The following is a 26,923-nucleotide window of genomic DNA, read 5'->3' as shown; positions in this document are numbered from 1 at the left end:
TTCTGAATGTTGAGCTTTAAGCCAACTTTTTCACTCTCCTCTTTCACTTTCATCAAGAGGCTTTTTAGTTCCTCTTCACTTTCTGCCATAAGAGTGGTGTCATCTGCATATCTGAGGTTATTGATATTTCTCCCGGCAATCCTGATTCCAGCTTGTGTTTCTTCCAGTCCAGCATTTCTCATGATGTACTCTGCATATAAGTTAAATAAGCAGGGTGACTATATACAGCCTTGACGTACTCCTTTTCCTATTTGGAACCAGTCTGTTGTTCCATGTCTAGTTCTAACTGTTGCTTCCTGACCTGCATACAGGTTTCTCAAGAGGCAGGTCAGGTGGTCTGGTATTCCCATCTCTTTCAGAATTTTCCACAGTTTATTGTGATCCACACAATCAAAGGCTTTGGCATAGTCAATAAAGCAGAAATAGATGCTTTTCTGGAACTCTCTTGCTTTTTTGATGATCCAGCGGATGTTGGCAATTTGGTCTCTGGTTCCTCTGCCTTTTCTAAAACCAGCTTGAACATCAGGAAGTTCACGGTTCACATATTGCTAAAGCCTGGCTTGGAGAATTTTGAGCATGACTTTACTAGCATGTGAGATGAGTGCAATTGTGCAGTAGTTTGAGCATTCTTTGGCATTGCCTTTCTTTGGGATTGGAATGAAAACTGACATTTTCCAGTCCTGTGTCCACTGCTGAGTTTTCCAAATTTGCTGGCATATTGAGTGCAGCACTTTCACAGCATCATCTTTCGGGATTTGAAATAGCTCAACTGGAATTCAATCACCTCCACTAGCTTTGCTCATAGTGATGCTTTCTAAGGCCCACTTGACTTCACATTCCAGGACGTCTGGCTCTAGGTCAGTGATCACACCATTGTGATCATCTGGGTCTTGAAGATCTTTTTTGTACAGTTCTTCTGTATATTCTTGCCACCTCTTTTTAATATCTTCTCCTTCTGTTGTTAGGTTCATACATTTTCTGTCCTTTAGTGAGCCCATCTTCGCATGAAATGTTCCCTTGGTATCTCTAATTTTCTTGAAGAGATCTCTAGTCTTTCCCATTCTGTTGTTTTCCTCTATTTCTTTGCACTGATCGCTGAGGAAGGCTTTCTTATCTCTCCTTGCTATTCTTTGGAACACTGCATTCAGATGTTTATATCTTTCCTTTTCTCCTTTGCTTTTCGCTTCTCTTCCTTTCACAGCTATTTGTAAGGCCTCCTCAGACAGCCATTTTGCTTTTTTGCATTTCTTTTCCATGGGGATGGTCTTGATCCCTGTCTCCTGTACAATGTCATGAACCTCCTTCCATAGTTCATCAGGCACTCTGTCTATCAGATCTAGTCCCTTAAATCTATTTCTCACTTCCACTGTATAATCATAAGGGATTTGCTTTAGGTCATACCTGAATGCTCTAGTGATTTTCCCTACTTTCTTCAATTTAAGTCTGAATTTGGTAATAAGGAGTTCACGATCTGAGCCACAGTCAGCTCCTGGTCTTGTTTTTGCTGACTGTATAGAGCTTCTCCATCTTTGGCTGCAAAGAATATAATCAATCTGATTTTGGTGTTGACCATCTGGTGATGTCCATGTGTAGAGTCTTCTCTTGTGTTGTTGCAAGAGGGTGTTTGCTATGACCAGTGAGTTCTCTTGGCCAAACTCTATTAGCATTTGCCCTGCTTCATTCCATATTCCAAGGCCAAATTTGCCTGTACTCCAGGTGTTTCTTGACTTCCTACTTTTGCATTCCAGTCCCCTATAATGAAAAGGACATCTTTTTTGGGTGTTAGTTCTAAAAGGTCTTGTATATCTTCATAGAACCATTCAACTTCAGCTTCTTCAGCGTTACTGGTTGGGGCATAGGCTTGTATTACTGTGATATTGAATGGTTTGCCTTGGAAACGAACAGAGATCATTCTGTCGTTTTTGAGATTGCATCCAAGTACTGCATTTCAGACTCTTTTGTGACCATGATGGCTACTCCATTTCTTCTGAGGGATTCCTGCCCACAGTGGTAGATATAATGGTCATCTGAGTTAAATTCACCCCTTCCAGTCCATTTGAGTTCGCTGATTCCTAGAATGTCAACATTCACTCTTGCCATCTCCTGTTTGACCACTTCCAATCTGCCTTGATTCATGGACCTAACATTCCAGGTTCCTATGCAATATTGCTCTTTACAGCATCAGACCTTGCTTCTACCACCAATTACATCCACAGCTGGGTGTTGTTTTTGCTTTGGCTCCATCCCTTCAGTCTTTCTGGAGTTATTTCTCCACTGATCTCCAGTAGCATATTGGGCACTTACCGACCTGGGGAGTTCCTCTTTCAGTATCCTTTCATTTTGCTTTTTCATACTGTTCATGGGGTTCTCAAGGCAGGAATACTAAAGTATTCTTGTCTAACAGCCTTGTCTAACTCAATGAAACTAAGCCATGCCATGTGGGGCCACCCAAGACGGACAGGTCATGGTGGAGAGGTCTGACAGAATGTGGTCCACTGGAGAAGGGAATGGCAAACCACTTCAGTATTCTTGCCTTGAGAACCCCAGGAACAGTATGGACATGTATGCTGCTGCTGCTAAGTCACTTCAGTCGTGTCTGACTCTGTATAGATATATGTAAAAATTATTTTCATTTTTTGTATTAGTAATTAACTTAAGCTGTTTCATAAGAAATATATTGTTTCTTTAAGTCTTTTTGAATTTGTTACGACACCGCTTCTGTACCTTGGCCGCGAGGCAGGTGGGAGTCTAGCTCCCCAACTGCAACCTCTGCATTGGAAAGTGAAGTCCCAACCACTGGAGGTCCAGGGAAGCCCCCATATTCTTTCTTCATGTAGAAGAAATGCAAGCCAAAGAAATCTCAAGGAAATGGCTCACTATTAAATGATCTAAACAGGAAGCTGTGGAGAGGTCTTCATCACTAAATGGAAGAAATCACTCAAAATGAAAACTAAATAAAAAGCATGTCTTCTAAAGCAGTGTTGTTTCCAGGCAATACATAAAGCTTCTCAGCAATTTCACAGAAGCAACTGGCTTCCGCTGAGCCCTGTTTTTTGCTCTAATTAGATCTGGTTCACAGATCATGTCCCTGAGTCTGTCATCAAATCATTGAATGACCTTGATAGTTTCTTGCAAATGCCTCAGTTTCTCTGCTTACAAAAGGAGGGTAGTAATCCTTGACACCTTCATACTTCACTGATGTATTTCACAGATTAATGAGTCATGAAAACTTTGAGGTGCTCTGATCAAAGGCACCATTTAACTACAAAGAATTATTATTTACTGTTGCTCCTTTATATTTACCACTAATGAGCACTGTGGTCAGAAAATGTAATAGAGAAAGAAAAATATATGGGAGGTGAAAGTTAAAGAAGGCTATTTCTCGCCATATTGAGATATAACTTTTGTTACTATTTATTGGTGTTGTGCAGACAGATTGAAAATGAGACCTCCTGCAGTCTAACTTCCTATCTCAGAGGCTTTTGTAAATACACCCAACATACTGGATCTAAAGGCTTGAGCACCCTGGCATTTTCCTCGGATTTCTGCAAATTCTACCTAGAACTCACATTTCTATGAACTTGGTACATGGACACAGCATCAAAACGTTCCTACTAAGATCTTTTTCTCATATACCTTTTATTTTTCTTTCATTTTAATGAATCTTTAGCAGTTTCACTGATACGTAAATTGACGCTGATATGTCAGTCTCTCTCTCTCTCTCTCTCACACACACACACACACACACACACACATTTCACCTTTCTATTCTTTGGAAATGAGGTAATCTAAATTTCCACTTAGAGAAACCTGGAGTCAAATCATTGTTTTTGCTGGAAATTTTCAATTATATGAATATAAATTTATTTTCTGTTCCTTTTCAAACTGTATTCCCTGGTATCACTTTATATCCTAACAGATTGATTAAACACCTCAAATGAACAATCTAAACAGCAAAAAAAAAAAAAAAAGGTACCTATTCAGCACATGTTTCAAGAGATTTTATCCTTTCAAAATTGACAAATGGCCCAGAATTTTTATGGTGCAAATGAGTGAAGTGAGTTCAAATGAGTGAAGGAAATCTCTAAATATTAGCCATAAAATAAGCAGTTTTATTTTAATTTGTTCCTCCTAAAAGTGCATGTCAAAATCTTCTTCCAGGAATATATTTTAAAGCACTTTAGGTCTCCGATAGACAAGTAGGAATACACCTTCTCAGAGCCTTGGCAGTCCACCCGTCTCTGAGCAGAGCTCTTTCTCAGCCCCAGGCTTCTTTCCCATCCAAAGCTCTATCCTAAAAGAAATGAAGCACTCAGCCATTAGAGGCACTTCAGCCGAAACATTTCTGAAACAAGTACATACTTCAGTACTCAAGGTAAATGAATTTTTCATGAGCTACAATCTATGTAGAAAAGTTTTCATGAAAATCTAGCGTTTTTTAAGGGAGATCTCTTCGGACTGAATTGTGTTCGCTCAAACTTCACATGTTTAAACTTGATCCCCCAGTGTGACTGTAATCAAAAAAGGGACTTTGGGGAGATGATTAGATTTAGACGAGGTGGAGAGGGCAGGGGTCCCAAGATGGGATTAATGTCCTGGTAAAAAAAGACATCGGAGACCTTACTTCTGTTCTCCTTTCCCTAGCATGTGTGCAAACACCGAACAACACACCACAGTCAGGATCACCCCCACCTCCATTCAAACACTTTGACTTCTTTTACGTATCAGTTCACTACTCCAATAGCAATAAAAAGTACGAGTAGGTCACAGTCTGGACAAATATATAAAATGAACAGCCGCCAGGCACATGGACACCTCTCCTGAACCACAGCTACATGCGTTGTTCAAAGTATTCAGCCCTATTTCACACGGAGGTTCAAGGTCCTATAAATATCAAAGCCAAGGGTACGCCATGAGCTCTAATACAGGATCTGAGGCTTTTTCCCGCAGACAAGGCTGACTGGGGTTTTCAGGAAACTTCTGACACCGTGACGGTAAGAACATGGTGAGCGGAGAAGGGGCATAGAATGTGTTCTCTCGCTCGTCCCCCTGCGATTTAATGAGCGCCTACTTTGTGCTGGATTCTTGCTAGACATTCATCTCATCCCACTAACAGTGTACTAAAGCAGATCACACTGTCCCTGATATACAGATGAGGAAACTGAGCTCAGAGAAGTCCCCTCACTTCTCTGTGATCCTGCACCTTTCAAATGCTACAGCATCCTCCTCTTGCACAGAATTCTGACCCCAGCCTGCCTCCACCATAGCATCTGTCCGCAGGTTCTTCCATCAGCGCATGCCTTTTCATTTGGTCATTTATTGTCAGTCTAGGCCACGTTTCACACAATTTAAGACACATAGATTCAGAAAAGAAATAGAGAGAAGATCATAAATTTTGTTGTTAGAAGGGGATAATGGTGACATCTTTGAAGCACTTAAATTCTCATGGATGTTTTTCACTCTTTCCTGATACTGACGTGCCGTAAACATGCAGCCTTGAGTTCTGCTGGACCCTGGGCTGGAGCCTCCACATAGCCCAGCGGGTGCGCTTTCCACTCCTCAGCTTATCTTTCACAGGATGAGGGTATAAAAACCACCAGCTCCATATCCTGGAGGAATCCGTGTGCTTGTTCTTTAAAGCATGATGGTAAGTTGAAATACACACCGCGGCACCACATGTACAAAAAAAAATGGACGTGTTGAACTGTCAGTGTATCAGAAAATATATCTGAAAAATAATGGTTTAAAAAAGGCTTATATTGTAAAGACAGAGTCATGCATTTGTTTTCACCTCAGTGACTTCCGAGAGTCCTGTCTTGATAAAGATGCAAAGTACTGTCAACATAGCCACAGATTTCTCAAGATCGATGCCCAGTGTCGATTGCTGGGTCGTATAGTAGTTCTGCTTTTAGTTTTTTAAGGAACCTCCATACTGTTCTCCAGGGCTTCCTGGTGGCTCAGCGGTAAAGAATCCACTTGCAGTGAAGGAGATGCAGGTTTAATCCCTGGGTCAGGAAGATCCCCTGGAGGAGGAAATCGCAACCCACTCCAGTATTCTTGCCTGGAGAATCCCACAGACAGAGGAGCCTGGAAGGCTGCAGTCCATAGCATTGCACGGAGTCAGACACGACTGAAGTGACTTAGCAAAGCAAATACTGTTCTCTATAGAGGCTGTAGCAATTGACTATTCCAACCAGTGGTGCAAGACAGTTCTCTCTCCTCCATGCACTCTTGTAGATTTTTTGATGATGGCCCTTCTGACCAATGTGAGGTGATACATTCACTGTAGTTTTGATTTGCATTTCTCTAATAATTAGTGCAAATCAAAACTACAGTGAATAAAGATATTAAGATATTAAGAAGAGGTGGCAAGAATACACAGAAGAACTGTACAAAAAAGATCTTCACGACCCAGATAATCACGATGGTGTGATCACTCACCTAGAGCCAGACATCCTGGAATGTGAAGTCAAGTGGGCCTTAGGAAGCATCACTACGAACAAAGCTAGTGGAGGTGATGGAATTCCAGTTGAGCTCTTTCAAATCCTGAAAGATGAGGCTGTGAAAGTGCTGCACTCAATACGCCAGCAAATTTGAAAAACTCAGCAGTGGCCACAGGACTGAAAAAGGTCAGTTTTCCTTCCAATCCCAAAGAAAGGCAATGCCAAAGAATGCTCAAACTACTGCACAATTGCACTCATCTCACACGCTAGTAAAGTAATGCTCAAAATTCTCCAAGCCAGGCTTCAGCAATATGTGAACCGTGAACTTCCAGATGTTCAAGCTAGTTTTAGAAAAGGCAGAGGACCCAGAGATCAAATTGCCAACATCCGCTGGATCATCAAAAAAGCAAGAGAGTTCCAGAAAAGCATCTATTTCTGCTTTATTGACTTGCCAAACCTTTGACTGTGTGGATCACAATAAACTGTGGAAAATTCTGAAAGAGATGGGAATACCAGACCACCTGATCTGCCTCTTGAGAAATCTGTATGCAGGTCAGGAAGCAACAGTTAGAACTGGACATGGAACAACAGACTGGTTCCAAATAGGAAAAGGAGTACATCAGGGCTGTATATTGTCACCCTGCTTATTTAACTTATATGCAGAGTACATCATGAGAAACTCTGGACTGGAAGAAACACAAGCTGGAATCAAGATTGCCGGGAAAAATATCAATAACCTCAGAAATGTAGATGACACCACCCTTATGGCAGAAAGTGAAGAACTAAAAAGCCTCTTGATGAAAGTGAAAGTGGAGAGTGAATAAATTGGCTTAAAGCTCAACATTCAGAAAAAGAAGATCATGGCATCTGGTCCCATCACTTCGTGGGAAATAGATGGGGAAACAGTGGAAACAGTGTCAGACTTTATTTTGGGGGGCTCCAAAATCACTGCAGATGGTGACTGCAGCCATGAAATTAAAAGATGCTTACTCCTTGGAAGGAAAGTTATGACCAACCTAGATAGCATATTCAAAAACAGAGACATTACTTTGCCAACAAAGCTTTGGCTAGTCAAGGCTATGGATTTTCCTGTGGTCATGTATGGATGTGAGAGTTGGACTGTGAAGAAAGCTGAGCACCAAAGAATTGATGCTTTTGAACTGTGGTGTTGGAGAAGACTCTTGAGAGTCCCTTGGACTGCAAGGAGATCCAACCAGTCCATTCTGAAGGAGATCAGCCCTGGGATTTCTTTGGAAGGAATGATGCTAAAGCTGAAACTCTAGTACTTTGGCCACCTCATGTGAAGAGTTGACTCATTGGAAAAGACTCTGATGCTGGGAGGGATTGGGGGCATGAGGAGAAGGGGACAACAGAGGATGAGATGGCTGGATGGCATCACCAACTCGATGGACATGAGTCTGAGTGAACTCCGGGAGTTGGTGATGGACAGGGAGGCATAGAGTGCTGCAATTCATGGGGTCGCAAAGAGTCAAACAGGACTAAGCGACTGAACTGAACTGAACTGACTGAATAATTAGTGATGTTGAGCATCTTTTCATGTGCCTCTTGACCGTCTATCTTTTTTGTGAAGTAAGTCAAAGAGAAAAATATAGCATATTACTGAGTATATGTGGAATCTAGAAAAATGGTACAGAAGACGCTATTGGCAAGGCAGGAATACAGAGGAAGATGTAGTGAATGACACCTGCGGGCAAGGGGTGGGGGTTGGGATGAATTGGGAGATTGGGATTGACATATATACACCACCATGTGTAAGAGAGATAGCCAGTGGGAAGCTGCTGTATAGCACAGGGAGTTCCCAGAGCTCTGTGACGACCTAGAGGGTGTGATGAGGCGGGAGAGTTGAGAGGTAAGTCCAAGAGGGAGGGGACTTATGTATACTTAGGGTTGATCCACTTCGTTGTACAATAGAAACTAATACAACATTATAAAGCAATTATACTCCAATAAAAAAAAAATCCATGAAGACACATAACCTGGTTCATGTGGCAGCAGCAACAGGGGACAGTCCACACTGGCCTCTCTGCTGCCTGCGGTGACTGCCGCAGTCCTCGGCCCGTCTTCCCTGTAGACGCATCACTCCGCTCCGCCTCTGTCTTCATGCCGCTTCCCTCTTGTGTGGGTTTCGGGTTCAGATCCTCAAATCCCTCTCTTCTTTCTCTTCATAGAACACTAGTCATTGGATTTAGGGCTCAATTGTTTAAATTCGTCTAAATTTATCATCTAAGTTGATCATTTAAATCATCTGAATTTATGCTTTCAAGTTGTGGTGCTGGAGAAGACTCTGAAGAGTCCCTTGGACTGCAAGGATATCCAATCAGTCCATCCTAAAGGAAATCAGTCCTGAATATTCATTGGAAGGACTGACGCTGAAGCTCCAATAATTTGGCCACCTGATGCGAAGAGCTGACTCACTGGAAAAGACCCTGCTGCTGGGAAAGGTTGAAGGCAAAAGGAAAAGGGGCTGATCACCAACTCAGTGGACATGAGTTTGAGCAAACTTTGGGAAGTAATGGAGAATAGAGGAGTCTGGCAGGCTGCAGTCCATGGTATCACAGAGTCGGACAGTTCTTAGTGACTGAACAACATATAAATTCAGGATGATTTCATCTGGAGATTCTCAGTTTATTAATTATACTACAGAGACCGTACTTCCAAACAAGGTCACCATCACAGCTACCAGGGATTAGGCAGTTCAGGAGAACACAGTTCAATCTACTGCTGGAGAAGGAAATGGCAACCTACTCCAGTGTTCTTGCCTGGAGAATCCCAGGGATGGGGGAGCCTGGTGGGCTGCCGTCTATGGGGTCACACAGAGTCAGACACGACTGAAGCGACTTAGCAGCAGCAGTGGGCATAGTGCCTGCTGTGATAGGAGAGACTGTACTTGCTAATTGCTTCCCAGGTAGCACTGGTGGTAAAGAACCTCCCTGAAAATGCAGGAGACCTAAGAGATGTGAGTTTGATCCCTGGGTCAGGAAGATCCCCTGGAGGAGGGCATGGCAACCCGCTCATTCTTGCCTGGAGAATCCCATGGACAGAGGAGCCTGGTGAGCTACAGTCCACAGGGTCCCAGAGACCCGAGCGACTGAGCATGCCGGCACATACTTGCTAATTAGGATCATTTACTGAGAAAACTCAGGATAGTTGCAACCTTAATGTGCCCAGGATACTCATATCTAAGAGGCACAAATGAAGAAAATAAACTCTGTTATGGAATCTCCACACTCCAAATTAGAGAATACCTCCCAAAACTAAACTATTTCTCCTCTATTGTAAAGTGGAAAATATTTCCACTTGTAACCTGTTATTTTGAAAGACATCATTGAGAAGAGTTTTTTTTTTTTTTTACTTTATGATATACTTTTATTTCATTTTAGCCTGAATCTACTTGCCTTTCACAAAAACTATACACACACACACACACACACACACACACACCCCTAGACTTGGGGGATTCTTTCATTTTTATTGGAGATGGATAAGGTGACTACACAGAAGAAAGACTTCTCCTCTCCTTCATGAACCTGAACATGTGATACTACACTACACAAAATAGAAACTGCAGGTGCGGGAAACAGAAAGGATATTTCTGAAATCAACACGATCCACAGGGTAAAGATTGTGTGGCACTTGTCACACCACTGCACGAGTTAAGTCCCTTAATGGTGACTTCATAAATAAGAGATTATTCACATATTTATATGGTGCTTATGCAAATGAACCCAAGTAGTTCTTCATTTTATCCAAGTAAGTTTATGCTGGTTTCAGGTTTTCTTACACATACTTCATCACATGCTAGAAATGATCTCTCTAACATGAAATTTTAAAAAGTGAAGTGAAACTAAATTGTGCAAGGGCTTGAACTGATGTTGATACGATAGTGTAAGCTCTGTGTGATAAAAGGTATTATGAAAGACAGACGGAAAGACTCAGAAAGTCATGGAGCGAGTCAGGAAGTGGTGCATTGGTAACTAACACCAGGAGATGCTGTGCAGGATTGATATTTCAACTCGTCATTTCAAAAAGCGAGTTATTCTACATTTCTTGATTTAGATTTCAGTGCTGACCTGTTCCAGGGAAGAACTTCCTGGCAGAATTACGTGTTTCTGAGTGTTTCTTCCAATCTCCTCACTGTCGGCAGAGATGGCTTCACTATCCTTTTTGTAGTGTTCAGGATTCTTTCTGGAACTCGCCGGGTCTTCAGAACTCAAAGTCCCCGCCACGATGCTCTCATCTGTTTACCACAGGAAGATCACATGAACTCCACTTGCTCTTTGTCACTTTATCTTAACAAGTGTTACTATAATGGCTTCCCCAGTGGCTCAGCAGTAAAATAATCTACCTGCAGTGCAGGAGATGCAGGAGACTTTGGTTTGATCCCTGGGTCAGGAAGATCCCCTGGAGGAGAGCATGGCAACCCACTCCAGTATTCTTGCCTGGAGAATCCCCATGGACAGAGGAGCCTGGCGGGCTGCAGTCCATGGGATTGCAAAGAGTCGGACATGAGTAGGTGACTAACACACATATGGGTGCTAAAAGAGCATATTTATGATAACTTTCAGATCAGCTAATTTATAGATATGTAAGTGTAATTACAAAAAAAATTATTAATCATCATGGCTATTTAGTTATTTTATAGGTCATAGACTCAAAATTCTATTGAATATGCTGCCTTTGTCTTAAAAAAAACCTTGCAAATCAATGATAATTGGAACAATGATTTTAAAATACACTTTGCAGGGCATTTATAATATAACTTCTGCAATAAAAGGGATCTCATATTCAATAGATTATGACATCTATTACACAAGAATCAGAATAGGCCATTATGGTTTGTCAAATCATTTAGTAGAATTTATAAGCATTAAATCAAAGTGAGCAACTGTTTTACATTAGCTACTCCCAAGATATCATACTTTTGTACTACATCCATATAAGGAACAGTAAACTTAGGTAGGTCTTAGATTCTTCTATATATGCTCTTATGGTATAATAGCAAATTCAAGAACTATTTTATTCTTTTACAAGTATAAAGCAACAAGGTCATGTCATTACCAAAAATAATAATAGTATAAAAACATGGTTCTCAGAAGAGGATTAAAGGGTCATTATGTGGATGTCCTAACACTGGATAGAACTGAACATAAACATCATGTCAAGTTGGATGACCACCTTAGTCACTGAATTAGAACATACCTCAAACATGTTCCCCTTCCCCTAGACGGCAGATACGGTGTCTGGAGCCCCGTGGTGAAATGTGATCTTTTGGGTTGCAAATGACTCTGAGTAATATTTGTCAATGTCATTAGCTCAATAACCTCATGAAACCACTTCACTAATTGGCCAGAGAGAATTCTGTTATCAACCTATGGCATGGTTGTGTGCTCTGTCATGTCCAGCTCTTCGGGACCCCTTGGACTAGTAGCCCACCAGGCTCCTCTGTCTATGGGCTTTTCCAGGCAAGAATACTGGAGTGGGTTGCCATTTTCCTCCTCCTGGAATCTTCCAGACCCAGGGATCAAACCCACATCTCCTGTGTCTCCTGCATTGGCAGACAGATTCTTTACCACTGCGCCACCTGAGAAGACCCTTATCAACTTGTATGGATGCTAAAAGAACATATTTATGATATGATATTTATGATATGTTCTCTTCAGCTAACTCATAGATACGCGAATGTAATTACAAAGAAATTACTAATCATCATGGCTAAAACGCTTCATAAACTACCAAATACGCAGGGCGGTGGCACATAATGAGCAATTCTAAATAGTTATTTTACAACCACAGCTAGAATCAAGGTGCGAGAAGAAATCATCTTACCCTACACCTTTGTGGTTCAAAACTTAAATGGTGGCCCCATGGCTTCAGTGAAAGAAATCCACTAGTCCCTGGGTATGGAAATCTCACATGCTAGATGAAGTTTATTGAGGAATGCTCTTTTTAAACGTGAAGGGCTGAGCCGGCATTTGTAAAGTGATAACACTCCTCATATACATGACACGGGCCCTGGAAAGGCAGCAAACCGCAGACAGCAGCGTCACATGAAAGCCAGCTGCCACTTCCTCTAGGTTACCAGCTTGCTGTCCTTGATCAGAAATTACCTTCGCTGCCCATCACGTCGTTAGTGGTTAAAACTTCCCATTTAAATTGTAAGCTGCAAAAATCTAAATGGAACTGCATGTGTGATCTTTGTCACCTCATTTTCATGAATGGGGAAGAATATTCTGACACAAAAATTACATACTTAATTCTAGCTCACCCTCTTGGCTGACCTCCATCCCACACTGCCTTGGGTTTATTTCCTCATCCATCAGTGGGTCAAAGTAATTTCTGCTGTATTCATTTCCTGTGGAAAGTACATGAAGTAAGGGTCAGTGATTATTAGAAGCACATGAACCAAAATGTTAATTTTGAAATAGACACCAGCACAGAAGGGCCATTTTAGCTACTTGATAAGCTTATTTTTTTTTTTACAAGTCTTCCAGGCTTTCCTTTTTTTGTAATTATCATCTGGCAAAAGGTCAGAAAAGGTAATTCAAGAAACAAGTTCATGCTATCTGTCTGTTGCTAAAAAATTAATGAGAAAATTTTCAAATGCAGACTTTAGAAGGCTAATTTGAAAACGTAATCAAAATCATTTTTAGGACATACTCAAGAAATGAGACCGCTGGATTATAATGGTGTTTAGAGTTTGCCGATGCCTCTGTTTACCCACTTGCATATCGATCACGATGTATACCATGTCGTGGGATCTGGAATTTCATAGGCAACTTAGTATTGTCTTAATTGAGAGAAACTATAGCAAAATTTTCGCTTTGCTAGTTGCCTAAAAAGAAAGGAGAAAGAGAGAGGAAGAATGAAGGGATGAAGGAAGGAAGGGAGGAAGGACAAGAGGGAGAGAGGGAGGACCAAAGCAAAGAAGAAACAGGAGGGCTTGAGTAACAGGAAGGAAGGTACAAATGCCGCAGCCAGAAATTGTACTCAAGACACATCTACAATCTCAACAGCACACACGAAAAATTCTCACTTCACGTTTCCCACTTAACTTTTGTCCTTAGGTAGATAATGAAACTGCGACTGGAAACACGAATTTGTAATACAGTAAAAGGTCTGCTATCAATTTTCCGAATCTACTTTCACACTTTCTGCAGACTGAAATGTGTATCATCCGGTTGCCAGTAATTTACATTCAGCAAAAGGTAACCTACTCTGATGATAACTTGCCTCAAACACTGCAAAATAAAGCTTTGTCAACTGAAAGCAAAAAAAAAAAAAAATTGAAAATATTGCTCACAGGAAAGGGTTAATACAGACCAAGTATACTGTGGAATTGCACAATATATTTATTTTAGGATCAAAAATAATCCCAACAGCAGGTCCTTTTCCAAGACTAAATGGAATTTTGATATGAACCTAAGCTTAATTTATATTTCTGGACTGGCACATTTTTGCTGTCAGTCTCTGTTCTATCAGCATAGTAACTACAAGAACTGAAAATCTGCTTTACCTTGAGGTCTCAGTAAAGAAAAAAAAATAATAAATGGGTTTCATTTATGTTACTTTATCTGTCAACAACCACTAGGCTGATATGAATCTTGGCAGTGTGTAATCAAAGTCTTATGTTCTGCAATAACACAGCTATTCTACCCAATTCACCGTAAGTGTTGTATTTTCCCCCTTTACACAAAGCGCTGTGATACTCCAAGCATACTCTTTCATATACTGGCAAAGTAATTCACCTCTATTAAAGTGAAAACGGCGCTGTATTCCTTAGGATATTTGCCATGGCAGCAGCAGTCAACTACGGGCACCCACACTCTGGAAACCCCCCGCAGTTCAATATAAAACTCCAATTCTCTGTCTACTGAAATGGTTTATTAATAAATAGTGGTAAGTGGATCAAGTCCCTGGAGAATAAACAAACCTAAATCATTCTTAAGTCAAAAATCTGGAGAAACTGAGTCTCCGGCTTCTCAGATGGGCTTCCCAGGTGGTAAAGAACCCACCTGCCAAAGCAGGAGACATAAGAGATGCTGGTTCGATCCCTGCGTTGGGAAGATCCGCTGGTGGAGGGCATGGCAACACACTCCAGTATTCTTGCCTGGAGAATCCCATGGACAGAGGAGCCTGGCAAGCTATGATCCATAGGGTCGGACACAACTAAAGTGACCTAGCACGCATCCACGCAGGCTCTCAAACCATTTACACCCCTGTTGTCTGTTGAGAAATGAGGATCTTCCTCAGCCGAGTACGAAGGAAGTCTGCATTCAATCCAGTGTGGTTTAATATTGTGTAAAGGACAGGGTTCTGTCGGAGTGTATGGCAGGAGCGTCCAACCCATATTGGAGAGTTCAAAGATTTCCTGGAGAAATTACTACTTGAAGTAATGGATAATCAACAGGGACCTACTGTATAGCACCTGGAACTGTGCTTAGCCTGCATGGAAGGGGAGTTTAAGGAAGAATGGACACGTATATATGCATGGTGGAGTCCCTTTGCCATCCACCTGAAACTAGCAAACCATTGTTCACTGGCTGTACTCCAATATGAAATGAAAAGTAAACAAAAATTACAAAACAAAAAATATATCATCATATCCACCACCACCCAGGCAAAGGATGACTGCCCACCTCTTTCCAGTACCCTAGTCTAAATAAAAACAGCTTCTGTTTAAAAAAAAAAATTGTGATTAGGAATTAGCCATATCAAAAACACAGGGGAAAGGAATTTGTTTTGGAAGGAGAAGCATAACAGAGGAAAAAAAGACACAAAAGCATAAAGACATGGGAAGCATGTGTTCTTAGCGGATGCTCCCCAGTTATTCTCCCAAAGTTCCGATACAGAATTTAAAGTACGTGTGTGTGTGTGTGTGTGTGTGTGCTTAGTCGCTCAGTCGTGTCTGACTCATTGTGACCCCATGGACTGTAGCCCCCCAGGCTCTTCTGTCCATGGGGATTCTCCAGGCAAGAATACTGGAGGGGGTTACTGGGTGCTTATTATGTGACTATCTCAGTAAAACAAACATTCTAAAACCTCTCCCCTCACAGAGCTTACAGTCTGTGAGTGGAAAAATAAAAGCAAATGGATATGTATATTTTATAGTTTATTAGGTAATAGTATGTACCATGGCGGGGAAATAGAACTAGATAACGATGATTTGGTACACCAAGAAGCATTGGAGGCTGCCTCTCTTGCATGTATCTTTGCTTCAAATGAAGACGGATGTCCAGGATTAAATCACTACGTTTTCAAGTATGAGATAATGAAGTGATAATGTAATATTTATAATTTATTATGTATAGTTTAATACTATTTGGCCATTTTTTTTGCTATAACATAAATCAGCTTATGAATCAAATAAGAACCTACTATTATTAAATATTGGTGGCTTCCCTCATGGCTCAGCAGTAAAGAATGTGTCTGCCAATACAAGAGACGTGGGAGAAGCAGGTTTTATCCCTGGATCAGGAAGATCCCCTGGAGAAGGAAATGGCAACCCACTCCAGTATTCTTGCCTGGCACAGAGGAGCCTGAAGGGCCATACTCCATGGGGTCACAAAGAGTCAGACACAACTTAGAGACTAAGCAACAGCAATTATTAAATATTAAAATAATTCTTCCTTTCTGTTGTTATATCTTGCCCTGATAAGCCAATAACTGAAATAGAGTAGGCAGAGTTTACGATGGTACAGCACATGGAACCTACTAGAAATTTGGAAACGACAGGCTTATCACTAGTTCCTTTGCTTGTGCTTCATTGCATTGTGTCAAGACTTTATAAAGTGAGATGGTTTTAGATATTACCAGAAGGTAGGTTGCTAAATAGGATAAATTCCTAAAAGTGCCCTAATCATTCAGAATAGGCTTTTGGATATGTCTAAAATCATCTCACAGGAAAATTAACAGACCCACTGAGAAATTCAAAGTAGGGCATTTAGCAATACACATATAACAATAGGCTGTAACATGACTGATATTTAACTGTTTGTGACATTCATGTGAATAACCTACAGTTGCATATGTACACGCATCTATGGTTCTACATTGAAGCAATCGGGTGTGATACATAAAACACGTAAGTTAGTAAACTAGCTTTGTTTACACTCTTGATACTCTTTCTTTGTTTCCAGTTTCATAAATTAGCCATTGGATGTTTCTAATCAGCCTCAGTTAGGGCTCTTTTTGCTGAACTGGGGGAGAAGGACGCATGTACATGCCTTGCCCTTCCACACACAGCAGGTTCTCCTATCCTTTAACTCAGTGCAACACAGAATGTAATCAGGGCTTTCACTTCAATTACACCCAATGTGAACTTCGGTCAGGGAATTCTCCAGTGTGCTCCCCTGCAGCTCCTTGGGGGCTCATAAGAGTGAAAATGGAATTGCCCACCAGAGGGAGATTTCTGTGAATCGAGGAAGCGCCTTGACTCAACGAGGCAACCACTTCCTTTCCAATCAGCCCCATTACCTCCAGGGGGAGAAGATGTGACTGCATCTATCCATTTCTCAAGAAGTTTATCAACTCCATGCTTGCCTTTTCCTGTGAATCCACCGGCTCCAGCTCAGCTTTTTATCACCAATCTTGATGCTTTCTACAATATGCTGTAAGTTAAATAAACACAAGGCCTGCATGCAAACTAAAGAACTAAACACATTACATCCTGTGATTGCAGCCGTGCACCAAAATTTTCCAAACTAGAATATTCTCTTCAGCATTATGCCTTTCAAAAGCATGAAGCCTAGAGCTTTATAATTAAATTTGATTCCCATGAATTTTATAAATAAATTTAAGGAAACTTTATATTTTCCCCACTTTGAAAATCTAATACCAAGTCTTCAGATTTAAATGATCAAGGAGTTTATATATATGTATGAAACAGAAATATAGAAGTCAGGAGGTTGTAAGGCAGATTAGTGGGAACTATATCAAACTCAAACATACCCTATCCTACTGAAAGTGAAAGTCTCTCAGTCATGTCCAACTCTTTGCAACCGGATGGACTGTAGCCTGCCAAGCTCCTCTGTCCATGGAATTCTCCAGACCAGAACACTAGAGTGGGTAGCTGTTCCCTTCTCCAGGGGATCTTTCCTAACCCAGGGATCGAACCCAGATTTCCCACATTGTAGGCCGATTCTTTACTATCTGAGCCACCAGGGAAGCCCAAGAATACTGGAGTAGGTAGCCTATCCCTTCTCCAGTGGATATTCCCCACCCAGGAATCGAACTGGAGTCTTCTGCAATCTAGGCAGATATTTTACCACCTACTTTACTAAATTCACTCAAATACTTTTTTTATAAGATTGATTTACAAACATTTTTTAAATTAATGGCAACTAAAGACACAAAGCTACTTTTTAAGATGATAAAAATTATCTTAAAGTCTTCATTATGAAAAAAGTGAAAGTGTTCGTCACTCAGTCATGTCTGACTCTATGTGACCCTATGGACCGTATCCCACCAGGCTCCTCTGTCCATGGGATTCTCCAGGCAACAATACTGGAGTGGTTGCCATTCCCTTCTCCAGGGTGTCTTCCTGACCCAGGGATCAAAACTGTCTTCTGTGTATCCTGAATTGCAGGCAGACTCTACTCTCTGAGCCACCAGAGAGAGGATAAAAATTGTTGTCTTAAATCAGTCTTCATTATATTAAGTATCAAAACAAAACTACAACAAAACCCAAACCCCCCAAAAAATAAACTAATGAAGGAAACTCAAACTATGATTTAAATGTCCAGTATCAATATTTGTGCTTAGTTGCTCTGTTGTGTCTGACTCTTTGTGACCCCCTGGACTGTAGCCCACCAGGCTCCTCGGTCCATGAGGATTCTCCAGACAAGAACACTAGAGTGGGTTGCCATGCCCTACTCCAGGGGATCTTCCCAACCCAATGATCGAACCCAGGTTTCCCACATTATTAATTAATAGTCTCTTAGAAACCTTAGTCAAAGTAATTAGAACAAAAATAAGGGGGGATGTGAGCTAAAATTATTAAAAATAATTATTAATATATTTTGCGTAAATAGTATTTGAAGACAATGTTTCCATACCATGAACGCATGAGAAATTTGACTGAAAAGCTTTCAAAGACAATAATTTTCAAAGTATTTGAACAATACCTTGAAAAAACACTACAAATCATTAATTTTTTAAAATGCCAACAGTAGACACTTAGGAGATATAATGAGTAAGTAGGAAACTGACACCCATAATAAAGCTCCAAATAACTCTCAAAATTAGTTTTTCTTGGATTTTCATAGGAATCCCTAGGTGGTCATCACGAGTATTCATCTTAACCAGAAACTCAAACTGAAAGGCATGAGTTTCTAACCATGGAGTGAGAAACAGCAAATTAATACCGTTTCCCTCCTCTCCTTTATAGAAAAGCTAATCTGTGAAGATGGATCTGCTGCTTATACCGTTTTCAAAAGCCGCTGCCCTGCTGGACAAATTATCTCTTTCTACTGCTTATTCTTACTTCCTTTCCAAATCTTGTGGGTATTTGAGATATCAGTGATTTGAAAATCTAAATAGGGTAATAGTTGAAGTTTGCTAACAAGTACTAATTAATTGAGCCATATTCTTCTTCCCCTAAGGCCCTCCCTCGTGGTAAATTACCAGGCATTTTCACTTTCAAACCACTGGAGTGCTGCAGAGTGCATAATTGCTGCAGGGCTCAACCGACGGGACCCCAAGGCATTCATGCACCTCTCGCTCCTCCGGACCTCAAATCCTCAGAGTTAAAGCGGGTCCCCAGGCACCTCACTTCTAAACAGGAAGATCTTTTCATTACTTAAGTAATAATGACAATTTAAAGGTTAAGTATAAATATATTGTTTCTTATGCATATTTAAAACTCCTACAAAACTAATATCAAAGTAACTGATTTTTTTTTTCTAGTTGAAGCCTGGCAACATTAACTTGTTGCTGTTGTTTAGTCAGTAAGTTGTATCCAACTCTTGCGACCCCAGGGATTGCAGCCCACCAGGCTTCTCTGTCCATGGAATTTTCCAAGCAAGAATACTGGAGTGGGTTGCCATTTCCTTTCCAAGGGATCTTCCCAACCCAGGGATCAAACCCATGTCTCCTGCTTGGTGGCAGATTCTTTACCACTGAGCCACCAAGGAAGCCCTTATCCTACATGTCCATCAATTAATGTACACAATTTAGAATATTACCTTTCAAATTAGGAAGGATCTGATATTAGACATTCAGTTCAGTTCAGTTCAGTCACTCAGTCGTGTCCAACTCCTTGTGACCCCATGAACGCAGCACACCAGGCCTCCCTGTCCATCACCAACTCCCAGAGTTCACCCAGACTCATGTCCATCGAGTCAGTGATGCCATCTAGCCATCTCATCCTCTGTCGCCCCCTTCTCCTCCTGCCCCCAATCCCTCCCAGCATCAGAGTCTTTTCCAATGAGTCAACTCTTCGCATGAGGTGGCCAAAGTATTGGAGTTTCAGCTTTAGCATCATTCCTTCCAATGAACACCCAGGACTGATCTCCTTTAGGATGGACTGGTTGGATCTCCTTGCAGTCCAAGGGACTCTCAAGAGTCTTCTCCAACACCACAGTTTAAAAGCATCAATTCTTTGGCGCTCAGCTTTCTTCACAGTCCAATTCTCACATCCATACATGAGCACTGGAAAAACCACAGCCTTGACTAGACAGACCTTAATCGCCCCCTAATGTTTCTGCTGGGAAAGATTGAATATAGGAGAAGAAGAGCACAACAGAGGATGAGATGGTTAGATGGCATCACCAACTTGATGGACATGATTTGAGCAAGCTGCAGAAGTTAGTGATGGACAGGGAAGCCTGGTGTGCTACAGTACACAGGTTGCAAAGAGTTGGACACAACTGAGCGACTGAACTGAACTGAGTATTTCTGATTGTGCCTTCATTCATTTAATAATTATCTCTTCCCCCTGCATCTATGATGACTCATATACTGTACTGAAGGGTTCATCCAGTAGTAATATTTTTCATCTCACTGTGGTATACTTCAATATGTAGGCAATCAATGTAATGGATTATTAGATTTAAACCATCTTGAAATCAATGTAAAAATCTTGTATGAGAAACTACTGCTTGTTTGAGAGTGCCAGGTTAATCCAGATGACTCAACTAAAATCTCAAGAGTTGCCCTCAATGTGACTTTGCTTATGTAACACGTTTCATGACACAGAGAATGTTCATGTCTGTGGAGTTCACCTGTGCATCTCTGTTATTTAGTTTAGCACTTGGCAAATAGATATTTGATCAATATGCTTTTCAGTAAGTGAGGAAGAGGAAATGGAAAAATATGTAAAGTATTTTGGTGTGTGTGTATATATATATATATATATATATATATATGGCTCCCCCCATGGCTCAGTGGTAAAGAATCTGCCTGCCAGTGTGAGAGACACAGGTTCGATCACTGGGTGGGGAAGATCCCCTGAATGAGGGCATGGCAACCCACTCTAGTGTTCTTGCCTGGAGAATCCCATGGACAGAGGAGCCTGGTGGGCTACAGTCCATAGCGTTGCAAAGAGTTGTACCCGAGTGAAGCAACTGAGCACGCATACATATATATATATACACATACACACGTGCAAGAAAAATATTATGTAAATTTATATCCCACTAATCACACATATACCACTCCCACGTCTTAACTGTACTGATGTTGTGACCAATAGATATGATCAGGAAATAATCCACGACTGAGGAACCGTAGGGACGCTTATCTGATGGGAGTCTAGTTAACTTGTTTTGCTGTCCTGCATCCGTTTCCTCTCTCTAATAGCATCACAATTTCCTAGTTCCCAGTGAGTATAGCCTTGCTGGTTCAGTAACTCCAGATTCCTGTCTCCAAAGACAGAAGCCAGGAAGGGCTGGCAGAACCTACTTCCCCGACCTGCGACAAAGCCAGGGGCCGGGCAAGTGACCTGAGCTTGATCCATCAAATGCATTCCCCGAGGACCTCGGGTGAGTGAAGCAAGAATGAAAAGAACACTTGAAGTAACCTCAGTGAAAATAAGAGATGGAAAGGAAAAAACTTCCCAAGTGCAGTTAAATCACTCACCATCATTTGAACTGTTTTACTATGCATTTCTATAATTATTTCTTCTTTCTTAAAAAAGTCTTTCCCTGGCTCCTTCTCACATTTATCGCCTGTTTCATTTTACTGTCCTTTAGAATTCAGTCATTCACTTCTTCTTAGTGACACCATGGTATAGATTTAGATTATTAAGTATGCCTTTCGACCTACCCAACCCTCAAGCCCTTATTATGTTTAGAACCTAAGCCAACTCCTCTGTCTTCTGAAATTCTACATAGTAGTGGGTTCTCTGACCCTCTCCCTTCTCAAGGGCTGTCATTCTGAATTTCGCTTCCTCGTCAGGTTAACCATCACCAGGCCAGGCCATGGCTGGCAGTGAGTGAAAAGGATGAGCTGAAATCAGAGAAGTGGTTTACACACACAAAGCATGATTTCCAGGCAAAACAGAGTAGAGGACATGTGATCAAAAGTGATCAGATGTGTGTTATTCCCCCAGAAATGTATGAAAGAAGTGTCTGAATGTTTTCTCCAAGCACCCACTTACAAATTCAAGGCAGTAAGAACGGGAAGAAGGTCATGAACAGAGCCTGGAAGACTCCCTTTAGAAATGGGGAGAAGAGGCAGCTGCAGGCAGGACTGAGGGTTTTGGTGTGCTTTTTCTCCTTCACACCTTGTAAAACGGCTGATGCCAATGCAGTGTCATCCCCGCAGCTCACTGCCCTTCTCCCTCTAAACCCTTTAGATGAATAAGCTCCTAAAGATGCTTCAGCATTGGAGTGTTCAGGGGAAATTGGAGGGTACCCTCCAAGTGATCGTCTAATCAGACCACTCAGTGGTTTCCATTTTGCTTGTTCTTAAAGATCAGTGTGTATTTACGTAAATCACCTTTCTCCTATATTCCCAGGTGGTGCAGTTGATAAAGAATCTGCCTGCCAATGCAGGAGACACAAGAGACACAGATCCCTGGGTGGGAAGATCCCCTGGAGGAGGAAATGCAACCCACTCCAGTATTCTTGCCTGAAAAATCCCATGGACAGAGGAGCCTGGTGGGCTACAGTCCATGGGGTCACAAAGACTCAGACATGACTGAGCACACACACACATGCAGCTCAATCTCTCACAAGTTTGAAGTCTTTTTTTTTTTTTGCCACATTGTATGGCATGTGGGATCTTTGTTCCCCAACTAGGGATCGACCCCATGTGCCCACAGCATTGGGAGTACAGACTCTTAACACTGGACTGCCAAAGAAGTCTGTGAATTCTTTTTGATCTGAAGTTTACTGATAGAAAATCTCTCTATTAGACATTTCCTTCATAATTTAAATCATTATCTATCTAACTATTCTACATTTCTATGAGATAATTTGCATAAGTAAAGTAGTATTGGTATTCTGCCATTATTTACTATGGCTTTTATTTTTTTTTAAAAGCAAAACATGGAAATGTATCAGTATCTGATATTATAGGATGAGAATTTGTGCTCGTTGTAATAATCCTGTGGGAAAAACACATAGCTACTATTTTACTTAAGTCATCACATTGGCAAATGGTATAAATGTCCTTTCATATTGTATTAACAAGAAACATTCTGTGCTACCATACCTAGCAGTTTCTAAATTCCAGTATTTCAAATATTCTTCCTTGTTCACAGACCATAAAGCTGCACATCTCATTTTCAATTGAAATTTTTTGGAGGCTCTTTCAAAGGCAGATGAGCAGAGTGGATTTGGGTAGAGATGCATCAGATCAATTTTTTCACATTGATTATGCTCCAGAATGGAGGTGATGTGACCCTGACCTATGTCCATGTCTGGCTGCTTTTGTCAGGATAATAAATCATTCCTGGCTTTTCTATCTGAAGCTCCTTCTACTCTCATCTCATTTTAAGTGACAAAACGCTCTCCCTCTCCATCTACTAATTTCTGGTTCACAGGAGAACTTATTCAATCTATCTTCAGGAATACTCTTTATATCCAAAATTTTATTTACATCAGAGAAATGATATTAGAAATGACAAGAACAGCTTAGACAGTGTTGGAAGTATTGTATTGTTGGTCAATATTGGTTCTGTAGCGTTTTGGAGGCTGGGGAGTTCAGATTCTCTAAGAGTTCCTCAAATTCTCCCTCGCGAACTTGAACGGCTGGACTTTGAAGTCTAACTGGGTTTCACTGCTTTGCTCAGTATCACAGCCACATATGCTGATAACACACCTGAAATGAGGCCGGGCCACATTAAGACTTGCTATCAGTATAAACCCATACAGATTTCAAAGACTTCATACCCCAAAGTGGTAAAATATAGCTTTGAGTTTTACATGGTGTATAAGTTGAAATAATATTTGTAGGTACTGGTTGAAATAAAATGTATTGTTAAAGTCCATGCACTTGTTTTTTTAAATCACATTAGTGAATGCTGTTAGAAAATGTAAAATGGCTCACATGGCTCACAATATATTTCTACTGCAGATCAGTTGCCTGTAGTTTCCTTCACCCTAACATTCACCCCGATGTCACCCTTGCCACAGACCTCAACTTACCCTGTCTCACCAACCCCTGATCTTCCACAACTGTAATTATTCTCCATGACTCATTTTATTGAGTTCCCAACAGCCAAGTCATCATGTGGTACTCCGCCTCAAAATATCCATTTACAAACTTAAAATTTGAGGTTTTACACAGGTTCTTGAGCCCACAGAGGATAAGAATTCCTCTTGATGAAATCGGAACACCTCTGCTGAACAGAAGTTTATAAAGAAAGCCTCCATCTGGGTGCTGGGCACCCATTTCTCTCCTCGAGACCCAGCTATGCAACATCCTGGCTCCATATGTGTGTGTGCGTGCGTCCTCACTCATGTCCAGCTCATTGCAACCCCGTGAACTGTAGCCTACCAGGCTCCTCTGTCCATGGGATTTTCCAAGCAAGCATATTGGAGTGGGTTGCCAGTTCCTACTCCAGGAGATCTTCCTGACCCAGGGATCGAATGTGCATCTCCTGCATCTCCTGCTTTGGCAGGCAGACTCTTTACCACTAAGCCATTTGGGTATCCCTTCTAGCTCCATAAGACTAATTTCCCATCAAGGGAACCAGAGATCTAAAAAAATGCCTTTAGGGGACTTCCCTGGTGGGCTGGATGAAGCCCAAGCTGGAATCAAGATTGCCAGGAGAAATATCAATAACCTCAGATATGCAAATGACACCACCCTTAGGGCAGAAAGTGAAGAAGAACTAAAGAGCCTCTTGATGAAAGTGAAAGAGGAGAGTGAAAAAGTTGGCTTAAAGCTCAACATTCAGAAAACTAAGATCATGGCATCTGGTCCCATCACTTCATGGAAAATAGATGGGGGAACAGTAGAAATAGTGGCAGACTTTATTTTTGTAGGCTCCAAAATCACTGCAGATGGTGACTGCAGCCATGAAATTAAAAGACGCTTACTCCTTAGAAGGAAAGTTATGACCAACCTAGACAGCATGTTAAAAAGCAGAGACATTACTTTTCCAACAAAAGTCTGTCTAGTCAAGGCTATAGTTTTTCCAGTGGTCATGTATGGATGTGAGAGTTGGACTGTAAAGAAAGCTGAGTGCAGAAGAATTGACGCTTTTGAACTGTGGTGTTGGAGAAGACTCTTGAAAGTCCCTTGGACTGCAAGGAGATCCAAGCAGTCCATCCAAAAGGAGATTAGTCCTGAGTGTTCATTGGAAGGACTGATGTTGAAGCTGAAACTCCAATACTTTGGCCACCTGATCTGAAGAGCTGACTCATTTGAAAAGACCCTGATGCTGGGAAAGGTTGAAGGCAGGAGGAGAAGGAGACGACAGAGGATGAGATGGTTGGATGGCATCATATGGACTTGAGTCTGGGTAAACTTCAGGAGTTAGTGATGGACAGGGAGGCCTGGCGTGCTGCGACCCATGGGGTTGCAAAGAGTCAGACACGACTGAATGACTGAACTGAACTGAACTAAACTGGTGGTCCAGTGGGTAACAATCTTCCAACAATCTTGCCTTCCAGTGCAAGAGATGCAGTTCCGATCCCTGGATGGGCAACTAAGCTCACACGCCACAACCACCAAGCCCTCATGCCATGACTAGAGAGCCCATGTGCCTGCCACAACAAGAGATACTGCATGCGGCACCTAAGACCCAACGCAGCCAAATAAGTAAATACATATTTTTAAAATATTAAATAAAAAATGCCTCTGGTCTGAAGAAGTTTATCTTTAGAGTCTGTAGATGAATAAGATGCCAGATGAAGCTTCCCTTCTCATTCCTGACTGTTGACCATCCTTGCCCACATTTTCTCTGCTAGACTAGGAGGCTGCTGATCTTGACCATCAGCCCAGCTCTAGAGTCTCTCTTCTGAATACGTTAGTGACGTGTCTAGATGAACCCTGATAGGGCCTCCCTCTAAGCCATGACATCTCCAATAAAGAAGAGAGAGGCTCTGTAAGAGTCGGCAAGGCACGTGAGCAGCAGTCAAACAGGGCTTGGTTTAGATCCCTCATTCTACCATGTATCCTCTGTCTTACTTCAGTTACGACTTTGAGTTTCTCATCTATCAAAACAGGACAATCATAAAACACACCTGGTGTAGACTCTCCTAGTGGGCTCCCACGCACACTTGCTCCTTCTGCATGTGTGTGCTAAGTCGCTTCAGTCGTGTCTGACTCTGCCATCCACAGACTATAGCCCACCAGGCTCCTCTGTCCATGGGATTCTCCAGGTAAGAACACTGAAGTGGGTTGCTATGCTCTCCTCCAGGGGATCTTCCCAGCCCAGGGAAAGAACCCATGTCTCCTGCGGCTCCTGCATTGCAGGCGAATTCTTTATCCCTGAGGCACCAGGGAAGCTCTCTGTCCTTCTAGAATCGCTCCCCCTCCCCATTTTCAGCTCGAAATGTGACTCTAGGATAAGAACTTTCCCAGCCTCTCACGCAGCTGGGCACGGCCAGGTGACCCATTTCATCAGAAGGGACAGACACAGATATGTTACAGGTAACGACTTGTATGTGGCCTCCTCCCCTCCCCATGCTGGGAGCCTGGAGCTGGTATCTGTCATCTTGGACCACGAGGCTGAGAATAGCAGCTCAGAGACTCACAGAAAGGTACAGGAGTATACCTCAGTATATATTATTGTGGTCTTTATAGCATTAGCTGAATATCCTAATACGCCACTCTACGGAAAGATGAAATTAAAGGAGATAATGCACAGAAAATACTTAGTATGGTGGCTAATAGAGAATATGTACTCAAGAATGGTAATTGTTATTATGATCATTGGTAGCCCTGTATCCTGCCACTTTGCACAGACTTGCAGGAAAACACACACATACATAAACACACACGCACACACACACAAGCATAAGAAGCATGAGGCAAGCGGAATCCACAGATTTGAACATGCATAATGT

The 26,923-nt window shown here is 41.6% G+C and overlaps 1 protein-coding gene across 1 annotated transcript in view; it reads right to left on the bottom strand.

Moving 5' to 3' along the window:
• Window positions 1-26,923, bottom strand: part of OFCC1 (orofacial cleft 1 candidate 1) — a 238,717-nt gene that overhangs the window by 204,352 nt on the left and 7,442 nt on the right. Inside the window, exons 4-5 of the mRNA XM_027524513.1 lie at window positions 12,730-12,816; window positions 10,535-10,701 (exon numbers count right to left, since the gene is read on the bottom strand). Coding sequence (XP_027380314.1) covers window positions 10,535-10,701; window positions 12,730-12,816 — 254 coding nt within the window. The remainder of the gene's footprint in view (window positions 1-10,534; window positions 10,702-12,729; window positions 12,817-26,923) is intronic.

Source organism: Bos indicus x Bos taurus, chromosome 23 (genome assembly GCF_003369695.1).
Source record: "Bos indicus x Bos taurus breed Angus x Brahman F1 hybrid chromosome 23, Bos_hybrid_MaternalHap_v2.0, whole genome shotgun sequence".
NCBI lineage: Eukaryota > Metazoa > Chordata > Mammalia > Artiodactyla > Bovidae > Bos > Bos indicus x Bos taurus.
The sequence above is the reverse complement of the archived record's forward strand: the minus strand, read 5'-3'. Positions and strand labels throughout refer to the sequence as shown.